Raw genomic sequence first — 11751 nt, forward strand, 5'->3', positions numbered from 1 at the left:
TGTAGAGAGAAAAGACGTATGTGTTTGTTCAACACCCTGTAGAGAAAATATGATTGTTCAACGCCCTGTAGAGAGAAAATGTTTGTGTTTGTTCAACGCCCTGTAGAGAGAAAATGTTTGTGTTTGTTCAACGCCCTGTAGAGAGAAAATATGTATGTGTTTGTTCAACGCCCTGTAGAGAGAAAATATGTTTGTTTGTTCAACGCCCTGTAGAGAGAAAATATGTATGTGTTTGTTCAACGCCCTGTAGAGAGAAAATATGTATGTATTTGTTCAACGCCCTGTAGAGAAAATATGTATGTGTTTGTTCAACGCCCTGTAGAGAGAAAATATGTTTGTGTTTTATTTGTCTGAGGATAATAATAATAATAATAATAATAATAATAATAATAATGTCTAAGATAAATGCTTGCCTACAGGCCTACATGTAAATGCTCATTCAGCAAACAACACATTTTATGTTCAATCTGACTTTGTGAAAGGAGAACCTGGAGAGCATTCGATATGTGTGTGTGTGTGTGTGTAGGTTAAATGACTTACTTTGCGGCAGCATAGGTCCTAACAGGGAGATGTCTGGGTGCAACAAGAGAAACCCTTGTATATGTTGGACCACCAGCCACCAGGAAACGTCTTTGGCATCCTGCTAAAACTAAGAGAAAACCAACAACATAGCAAGTCAGCTTGACTATCAATACTAAATGACTTTTCCAGTGGTGTAAAGTAACTAAGTTGAAGTACTACTTAAAGCTGGAATCCTTACTGGTGAATCATTCATTTGCGATATTACAAATGCCCCAAGAGAACATCCCTGGTCATCCCTACTGCCTCTGATCTGGCGGACTCACTAAACACAAACGCTTTGTTGTAAATGTTTGAGTGTGCCGCTGGCTAGCCGCATATAAAAACAATAATATCATGCCGTCTGGTTTGTTTAATATAAGGAATTTGAAATTATTTATTATTTTACTTTTGATACTTTTAAAACCAAATACTTTTACTCAAGTAGTATTTTACTGGGTGACTTTCACTTTTACTTGAGGGTAAATCCATTTTGAATTCAATAACTTTTTGACGGCACCCCTTTTGATTTGAACGAAACCTTCCATACATACAGTGCATTCTGAAAGTATTCAGAAACCTTGACTTTTTCCACATTTTGTTACGTTACAGCCTTATTCTATAATGGATTGAACAGTTTAAAAAAAATAAAAAATCTCATCAATCTACATACAATACCCCATATTGACAAAGCAAAAACAGGTTTAGAAATATTTGCAGATGTATTAAAAATACTAAACTGAAATATAACGTGAGGGGAAAATTGTATGTTCGTGTATCAAATCAATGCTACTTTTCTAATAACCAATTAGATGGGTTCATGCAGGTGACTGACTGATCATGTATGGAGGAATCCGCACTATCACTGATAAGCAACTTGGCAGTACGCCTAGAACATTGCTATGGGAACCGAGGTATCTCAGTTTCAAGGTCTCAACTTGGAGAGAGGAAGCCTCGGGTGGTATTGGTCAGTCAGATGCTGGAGCCAACGTTAATGATGAATAATGAATAATGTAAATCATGCAAATATGTCTGTGTAAGCAGTATATAAGAACTGAAGGGACCACCCCGGCGGAGCTTCTGATCGACTTGTACTGTGTGCAGAGTTTGTTGTAACCTCTCCAGCTTGCTGATAATAAAGAGTGATTAATTCAATATTGACTTCAGGTGTCCCTGGTGTTGAATTTCCACCACAATCTTGGCGTCACGAACTTGATCAGTGATTCCACCTGTGGAGCATCCCAGTGAAGGTCTGCGAGGGAACACCGGTGGCGCATTCTGTGTGAAGGCGTGCAAGGGGAATTCCCGTCTGACCAAAGACGACGTGGATGCCGCCCAGATCAGACTTTTACTGTGAGCTGCCCGAGGGAAGATACCTGATCTGCGTACCTCTGAGGGACACGTCTACGGTTTTGTGTGAGATGATGTGTTATTAAGCTGGAAGTTTTTTTTTCTAAAGAGTTCAACAAAGGGTTTGAGTATGGGAAAGGGAACTAGTACGAGTAGGATGGAGGATCCGTGCTGGGAACCAAAGGGGCCGTGTAGTGTAATGGGTGGAAAAAACGGTAGGGGAGTACTGAACCAAACAGAAGACTGGACAAGATGGACATTTCCTTGTTGATGGGACACTGAGCAATGAAAAACTGGCATCTGTGAGAGAGGCCAACTTGAAATAAAGAAAGAAAACACAAGAAAAGTTAAAATGAAGTGGGACGATTTCAGAAAGTGGGAGAGAGAAGCAGAAAACACAACAAGGATAAAGCTGTAAGAGGACTGATGGGTGAAGCAAGAGGAAGATGAAAAAAAAAAGAAAAAGAAGAATCCTGGCTGGCCCTTTCTCCGAGGGGAACCTTTTCATTGTAACCGCCACTGCCAAATCCTCCACCAGCAGACAGAGATGGTGGCCTCCCCCACCTCCTCATAACCCATTTGGGGCCTGCGCCAGGTGGAGGAGCTTTTGGGATTAGGAGCTGTTGAAGGAGCTGCAGAAGGTGCTGGAGCTGAAGACAGAAAGCTACCAGCAAAAACAAGGACCAGTGCGAAAAAAGCAGAGAGAGGGACAGAGGAGAGGGAGATCGAAGAAGGGGAGCTAGAAGAGCTCAGAAAAGAACTGGAGAAACGTAAGGGGAAAAAATAATGTAGAAAAGCAAGAAGCAAATTAAGGAGTGCAAGCATGAAGAATGAAGAAGAAAGTAGCCATGACGAAGATAAAAGGAGCAGCAGCGACGAAGGACAAAGCAGGAAAGACACTGAAGAAGGCACAGCTGATGTACTACTCCGGAGGAGGAAGAGGACAAAGAGAAAATGGTGGCAACCGTGGAGGTCAAAAGAGGCAAGAGGCCGAGGGGCCTCTGCTGGAGCTGACCGAAGGAGAGACTGGAGCTGCTACAACTGTGGGAAGTTAGGGCATCTTTCAAGACACTGTGCTGGAGCAGGAGAAGCCTAAGGAGAGTGGCCGTCCACACCTGTGGGCGTGCAGCTGAACAACCCATTTGGAAGAGGAGGTGGACGACTACCAACTATAGGATGAGGCAGAAACAGAAGAAACTAATGAAGAAAACAATGAAGAACCAGAAGAAACCTGTAAAATATGGACCACCTTGTCAACCCAAAACCCCCTTATCGACATTTTAGTTAATAAACATAAAATTCCATTTTTGGTGGACACTGGGGCCGCGGTCTCACTCTGGTTCCCTGCCCGAATTCACCATGTAACACACCAATTTTCCCTGTTAGGAAACCATCTGGTGATTATCGTTTTGTGCAAGACCTTAGAATAGTAAACAACGCTGTACATGCTAGAGCACCCCTGGTGCCTAACACTGTTACCATTTTATCCCGGGTGCCTCCAGGTAGTTGTTGTTTTTCAGTAATTGATTTAGCTAATGCTTTCTTCAGCATCCCTGCGGCTGAAGAGTCACAGGACTGGTTCTCGTTTACGTTTCTTAGTGAAGACTGTGACAGGTTCCTGACTTTCTAGGGGTTTTTTCCTAGCCACCGTGCTTCTACATCTGCATTGCTTGCTGTTTGGGATTTTAGGCTGGGTTTCTGTATAACACTCTGCTGATGTAGAACATTTCTGCAAGAAATATTTGATTTGCATGACTAATAACGTTGGACGCATAATTTCAGTATCCCCCCGCGTCCCATCCAAGGCCTGAAGGACCTTTTGAGCACTTAATGATGGACTTCATTGAGTTGACCCCTTGTGAGGGGAACAAGTATTGTTGGGTGATTGTTGACATGTTTTCTAAATCGATTGAAGCTGCTGTGGCGAAAGCACTCGTGAGAGAGATCATACCCAGGTGGGGTCTGCCATCAAATATCTCTTCCGACAATGGTCGACATTTTGTGAATGTGATTGTTCCCTGTCAGAGGCAGATTGATTTGAGAACCCATTGTGCCCATCATCCCCGATCTGGGGGTGCGGTAGAAAGGGCGAACCAATCTTTGAAAATTAAATTAGTCAAATTGATTGGTGAAACAAGCCTGACATGGGTGAAAGTGCTTCCATTGGCACTGGTGAGTATGAGAGGCAGATCCCATGCAGTCACAGGTCTCTCTCCACACGAGGTGCTGACTGGCCGTCCCATGCAGATGACAAATACACCTTTTTCCCAGAACAGGTTGTCTCTGCAAGGAATGGTGGAAGACATGGTTGAGTATTGTGTCACCCTTAACAGTGTTCTTAAGACTCTCTTCCCTCAATGGAAGGCGTCTTTGCCGAACTTGGCAGGTGGAACTGAACACTGTTTGAACCCAGGTGATTTCATGGTGGTGAAAGACTTCAGGAGAAAGAGTTGGAAGGACCCCCGTTGGAGAGGGCCGTACCAAGTTCTTCTGACCACCCCCACTGCGGTGAAGGTTGCTGAGAGAGATACCTGGATCCACGTGCCGCACTGCAGACGAGTTCATGACCCAGGAGAAGATGAGGCCTCGCCAGTTCCGGTGGTGCAGTGTGGCCCTCCACCGAGTTAGCACAGGAGTGATAATAAGAAAAGTAGGTTGTCCTCTTGTAGGAAACCTGACAGAGGATGAGTCCTGAGTGAAAGGGACCAATGCCGGCCCAGAGTGGTGGCCCAGAAGTAGATGGTCATCGGAGGAGGAGAGCCCTGCTGGGCCCTCATAAAAATGAGGGAAATCTTTTCCTCTCTAGAGCAGAAATGGTTGCGAATCATGACAAAAGGAGTGTTGGGTGTGTGGGTTGGGGCCAGTTAAGGTTGGAGCAGGTTTACCACTTGTGGGAGTTCCCATAGGGGTAAATCTGACTATGCAAATAGCCTTACCATTCCTGGTAGGAGATGCCACGTAACCCTGACCCCATGACCTTTTCTGCATTACACAGCCACATAGGCCCACCGTTGTTTGCTAGGCCAGATAACGCTTTACTCCCACCCATCTCAGCAGCAGAAGTGTTGACAGCCCCTTGGTGTATTAGAGGAGGAGGTGGTAATCATTTGGGTGAACTAGAATGTAATTGTACAATGTATTACAATGGATGCAATACCTGTTACCCGTTAACAATGGGGAACCTGGTAATGTTACTTATGGTATTTCAGTCTATAATGTAATTATCCCTTTAATGCTCCTCAAGAGGATAGTGAGACTGATGAGCTGCCGACGCTGGATTACCTTTCTTTTCCCCCTGTAGAAGGAGGATCATTGTTTGAAGGTTGTTTTTGTTTGACAAGTTTAGAAGGCCCTAGCGGAATTGTTAAACAACAGGTTTTATGTTTTGACTAGTCTCAGGGACAGTTGGTGCAGAACAGATATCACTGCAACCCGATTGTGGTAAGAACTATGTAAACAATGGTTAAACATTGAGGGATTTGGTCACCTCTGAGTCTACAGTCGTGGTTAAAAGTTTTGAGAATGACATAAGTATTGGTCTTCACAAAGTTCGCTGCTTCAGTGTTATGAGATATTTTCGTCAGATGTTACTATGGTATACTGAAGTATGATTACAAGCATTCCATAAGTGTCAAAGGCTTTTACATTAAGTTACATTAAGTTTATGCAAAGAGTCAATATTTGCAGTGTTGACCCTTCTTTTTCTAGACCTCTGCAATCCGCCCTGGCATGCTGACAATTCACTTCTGGGCCGCATCCTGACTGATGGCAGCCCATTCTTGCATAATCAATGCTTGGAGTTTGTCAGAATTTGTGGGGTTTTGTTTGTCCACCCGCCTCTTGAGGATTGACCACAAGTTCTCAATGGGATTAAGGTCTGGGGAGTTTCCTGGCCATGGACCCAAAATGTCGATGTTTTGTTCCCCGAGCCACTTAGTTATCACTTTTGCCTTATGGCAAGGTGCTCCATCATGCTGGAAAAGGCATTGTTCGTCACCAAACTGTTCTTGGATGATTGGGAGAAGTTGCTCTCTGAGGATGTGTTGGTACCATTCTTTATTCATGGCTATGTTCTTAGGAGAAATTGTGAGTGAGCCCACTCCCTTGGCTGAGAAGCAACCCCACACATGAATGGTCTCAGGATGCTTTACTGTTGGCATGACACAGGACTGACGGTAGCGCTCACCTTGTCGTCTCCGGACAAGGTGTTTTCCGAATGCCCCAAACAATCGGAAAGGGGATTCAGAGAAAATGGCTTTACCCCAGTCCACAGCAGTCCAATCCCTGTACCTTTTGCAGAATATCAGTCTGTCCCTGATGTTTTTCCTGGAGAGAAGTGGCTTCTTTGCTGCCCTTCTTGACACCTCCTCCAAAATTATTCGCCTCACTGTGCGTGCAGATGCACTCGCACCTGCCTGCTGCCATTCCTGAGCAAGCTCTGCACTGGTGGTGCCACGATCCCGCAGCTGAATCAACTTTAGGAGACGGTCCTGGCGCTTGCTGGACTTTCTTGGGCGTCCTGAAGCCTTCTTCACAACAATTTAACCTCTCTCCTTGAAGTTCTTGATGATCCGATAAATTAGGTGCAATCTTACTAGCAGCAATATCCTTGCCTGTGAAGCACTTTTTGTGCAAAGCAATGATAATGGCACGTGTTTCCTTGCAGGTAACCATGGTTAACAGAGGAAGAACAATGATTTCAAGCACCACCCTCCTTTTAAAGCTTCCAGTCTGTTGTTATAACTAAATCAGCATGACAGAGTGATCTCCAGCCTTGTCAACACTCTCACCTGTGTTAACGAGATAATCACTGACATGATGTCAGCTGGTCCTTTTGTGGCAGGGCTGAAATGCAGTGGAAAAGTTCTTTTGGGATTAAGTTCATTTTCATGGCAAAGAGGGACATCTGATCACTCTTCATGACATTCTGAAGTATATGCAAATTGCCATCATCAAGACTGAGATAGCAGACTTTGTGAAAATTAGTATTTGTGTCATTCTCAAAACTTTTGACCACGACTGTACAGAACCCTTGTGTATGTGTGTGTATTTTAGATTGTAAAACCCAGAGTGAAGGTTTTGAAAGGATGAAGTGTCTGGTTTTATGCGTTGATTTCGCTTACTTTAATATAAATATTTTGATAGATTATAGCTTCTATCAAAAGAGGTTCTAATGCTTTCCTTCAATTTGTACGATAATTATCACAGAGAGATAAGAGGAGGGAATGTGAGGGAAAATGCTATGTTTGTGTATCAAATCAATGTTACTTTTCTAATAACCAATTAGATGGGTTCATGCAGGTGACTGACTGATCGTGTATGGCGGAATCCTCAATATAACTGTTAAGCAACTTGGCAGTACACCCAGAACAGTGCTATGGGAACCGAGGTATCTCAGTTTCAAGGTCTCAATTTGGAGAGAGGAAGCCTCGTGAGGTATTGGTCAGTCACATGCAGGAGCCAACGTTAATGATGAATAATGTAAATCATGCAAATATGTCTGTGTAAGCAGTATATAAGAACTGAAGGGACCGCCCCGGCGGAGCTTCTGATCGACTTGTACTGTGTGCAGAGTTTGTTGTAAACTCTCTAGCTTGCTGATAATAAAGAGTGATTCATTTAATATTGACTTCAGGTGTCCCTGGTGTTGAATTTCCACCACATACATTTACATAACTATTCAGATCCTTTACTCAGTACTTTGTTGAAGCACCTTTGGCAGAGATTACAGCCTTGAGTCTTCTTGGGTATGATGCTACAAGCTTGGTACACCTGTATTTGGGGAGTTTCTCCCATTCTTCTCTACAGATCCTCTCAAGGTCTGTCAGGTTGGATGGGGAGCATCGCTGCACAGCTATTTTCAGGTGTCTCTAGAGATGTTCGATCGGGTTCAAGTCCGGGCTCTGGCTGGGCCACTCAAAGACATTCAGAGACTTAGGGTCGTTGTCCTGTTGGAAGCTGAACATTCGCCCCAGTCTGAGGTCCTGAGCGGTCTGGAGCAGGTTTTCATCAAGGATCTTTCTGTACGTTGCTCAGTTCATCTTTGCCTCGATCCTGACTAGTGTCCCAGTCCCTGCGGCTTAAAAACATCCCCACAGCAGAAATTTTCCATACACACAAAAAGCTTATTTCTCTCAAATGTTGTACACAAATTTGTTTACAAACCTGTTAGTGAGCATTTATCCTTTCCCAAGACAATCCATCCACCTTACAGGTGTGGCATATCAAGAAGTGGATTAAATAGCATGATCATTACACAGGTGCACCTTGTGCCGGGGACAATAAAAGGCCACTCTAGAATGTGCAGTTTTGTCACACAACACAATGCCACAGATGTCTCAAGTTGAGGGAGCTTGAATTAGCATACTGACTGCACGAATGTCTACCAGATTTGGTGGCAGAGAATGTAATTTTAATTTCTCTACCATAAGCCACCGCCAACGTCGTTTTAGAGAACTTGGCAGTATGTCCAACCGGCCTCACAACCGCAGACTACGTGTAAGCACATGACCTCCACATCCGGCTTCTTCACCTGCGGGATCGTCTGAGACCAGCTACCCAGACAGCTGATGAAACTGTGGGTTTGCACAACCAAACAATTTCTGCACAAACTGTCAGAAACCGTCTCAGGGAAGCTAACCGCCACAGGAATGGAAGACCCAGAGTTACCTCTGCTGCAGAGGATAAGTAAATTAGAGTTACCAGCCTCAGAAATTGCAGCCCAAATAAATGCTTCACAGAGTTCAAGAAAGACACATATCAACATCAACTGTTCATAGGGGACTGTGTGAATCAGGCCATCATGGAGATTTTTGGTTCCAACCGCCGTGTCTTTGTGAGACGCGGTGTGGGTGAACGGATGATCTCTGCAGGTGCAGTTCCCACCGTAAAGCATGGAGGAGGTGGTGTTATGGTGTGGGGGTGCTTTGCTGGTGACAAGGTCTGTGATTTATTTAGAATTCAAGGCACACTTAACCAGCATGGCTACCACAGCATTCTGCAGCGATACGCCATCTCATCTGGTTTGGGCTTAGTGGGTCTATCATTTGTTTTTCAACAGGACAACGACACAACACACCTCCAGACTGTGTAAGGGCTATTTTACCAAGAAGGAGAGTGATGGAGTGCTGCATCAGATGTCCTGGCCTCCACAATCCCCCGACCTCAAACCAATTAAGATGGTTTGGGATGAGTCGGACGGCAGAGTGAAGGAAAAGCAGCCAACAAGTGCTAAGCATATGTGGGAACTCCTTCAAGACAGTTGGAAAAGCATTCCAGTTGAAGCTGGATATGAGAATGCCAAGAGTGTGCAAAGCTGTCATCAAGGCAAAGGGTGGCTATTTGAAGAATCTCAAATATATGTTGATTTGTTTAACACTTTTTGGGTTACTACATGATTCCATATGTGTAATTTCATAGTTGATGTCTTCACTATTATTCTACAATGTAGAAATTAGTCAAAATAAAGAAAAACCGTTGAATGAGTAAGTGTGTCCAAACTTTTGACTGTATATATTTAAAGCTTTTTTTTTTTTTTTAAGTTATCAAATAATTTGACAACCCTATTTGAAAGCTTGAAAATGACATCAAACTCAACTGTTAATATTTTCCATTGATGAAGACATGGATGTCTCATGGTATGGCCCTCCTGTAGCTCAGTTGGTAGAGCATGGCGCTTGCAACGCAAGGGTTGTGGGTTCGTTTCCCACGGGGGGCCAGTATGAAAAATGTATGCACTCACTAATTGTAAGTCGCTCTGGATAAGAGCGTCTGCTAAATGACAAAAATGTCAATTGGATCACTAAAAAAATTATGTATGGTGGAGTATGCAAAAAGGTCAACTTTGAGTACCTTTATCTCATGAATGTTTTCAATAGGTTCTGGCTGCAGATTATGCGCTCTGATGCCAACTGGTCTGTGAATCTAAAAGCGTCTCAGATGGTATGTGTGCATGCAACCAGTAGACATTTGTTGGTTGCGTGAGTCAGTAGCTAGTGTGTACTGTAGGAGCTAGTAGGTACTAGCTAGTGTGTACTACAGCTAGTTAATGTTAGCTAGTGGGTACTAGCTAACTAGTATGTGTACTAGCTAACTAGTATGTGTACTAGCTAACTAGTATGTGTACTAGCTAACTAGTATGTGTACTAGCTAACTACTAGCTAGTATAGCAAACAACAGTGGTAAAGTCACTTTCTGACCACTTCTTCCATGGTCTAAAATGTATGAAAGTTTTGTTTAAATCAAAAGGGATGCTGTCAAAAAGTGATTGAATTCAAATGGATTTACCCTTAATTAATTTTGTATTAAGGTATCACTATCTTTACTTTTACTCAAGTATGAAAATTGGGTACTTTTTCCACCACTGGACTTTCAGCTGTCAAGTTAATTGCGGATTGATTGTTTAAAGTATAGACGCAATTTCACCCGACGATCTGTGAAGTTTAGCTAGCTAGAAACATCAAATCAACATATCCAAAAGTCTTACATTTTAGGTTAATAAAAAAAGTACATGAATCTGATTCGAAACAAGTCGTACTCGTAGATGCAAGTCAGACATTGATTGTGTCATCACACCCACCAGCATTGACACTGGGCAGGTCAGTTACCCAAACTAGAAAACTAGTTAGCGGACAGTGGTTAATTTATGACGCGATTCAAGCGGGAAAATATATAGCAACACAACTGGTTAGTTAGTCATATACTGGCGATAGTAGCTATAACATTAGAACTTGCTAAATGCTAACCTCGCTACTGGCCCGAGTTTCCTGGAGTCGGCAGCTTGGAACTAAGCCGGTATGCAACATGCATTGCATTGCATTGGCAAGCTCTGATATATGTGGACAGTTTATTGTAAAAGTTGAATTGCATGAGAATAGACATAAAACATTTTGTGGAACTGACCTTTTCCAATCCTCGTGCAGGTGGCCATATTTGGTTTATACCGGTGTCCTTCATTTAATTCGTTTCGTTTAGAAACGACGGAAGGCAACTTTGGTTCTGGTGTGGCAGTAATAGGGTCCGTGCAATCAGGGATCTTTGGGACGTCCCTACTCTATTGAAGTTGGAATTTAAAATGGTTAAGGCAGTGCTTGACTTGGGCCAGAGCTGTCTTGAGCACCATACCGGCACTTATATTTTTTGGGGGAATTGCGTACCAGTTCCTCTATAAAACAAAGTAGCCTATAGCCGGCCCAGATTCACACACCGGGATCTACATTGAATGGCAATGGAGAGTGGGCATTCATTTCCTGATTCCGCTTTGTTAAAATGTATTTGCCGGTAGTCTGTGTATCTGTGCGTGACAGTAGCCTTGTTCGAGATTGCGCAGATTGAAAATGCGCCAACCTGAATGCGCATAATGTGCTGTTCCAAATAGTCCAATGAGGGTTTGTAAGGTCATGAAAAGTAATGGATATTAGTTTAGTAATTTTTGTTAATGTAATTTATTAAGGCACACTTTTAAATATGATCAATCACTTAAAAATCTACATATCAGCCATTATCGGAATGACCCTTCAGTGCGTGTCTGTGTGTGCCAGTGCGAGTTGGCTGTTGCCGGAGGAGAGAGAGATCGATATTTCAGCAGCAGGTATAAAATAATGGAAGACAACAGACTAACTAGATAGCCAATTCAAAACATACAGTAACTTGTAGCAGTTAGCTAGTTAACTAAACTAAGCATTAAAGTACTTGTCGCCTCTCCACCGGCACTGTAGAGCGTAAATAAATATGCACCGTTGGAAAGCCGGGATTTCCCTCTATTAAACAGTAGCCATATAATTGCGACAATGTAAACAAATATTCAAAGAATAGCCTAATTGACAAATAACTTGCTGTGCATAG

At 43.1% G+C, this 11751-nt stretch overlaps 1 protein-coding gene across 1 annotated transcript in view; it reads right to left on the bottom strand.

Moving 5' to 3' along the window:
• LOC311141647 (large ribosomal subunit protein uL1m-like) overlaps window positions 1–10929 on the bottom strand; it is a 30417-nt gene extending 19488 nt beyond the window's left edge. Inside the window, exons 1-2 of the mRNA XM_084177045.1 lie at window positions 10810–10929; window positions 541–649 (exon numbers count right to left, since the gene is read on the bottom strand). Of these exons, the coding sequence (XP_084033171.1) occupies window positions 541–649; window positions 10810–10837 (137 nt within the window). The 5' untranslated portion in view covers window positions 10838–10929. The remainder of the gene's footprint in view (window positions 1–540; window positions 650–10809) is intronic.
• Between the last annotated feature and the right edge of the window lie 822 nt (window positions 10930–11751).

Source organism: Coregonus lavaretus (assembly GCF_964263955.1).
Source record: "Coregonus lavaretus genome assembly, chromosome: 14".
Lineage (NCBI taxonomy): Eukaryota > Metazoa > Chordata > Actinopteri > Salmoniformes > Salmonidae > Coregonus > Coregonus lavaretus.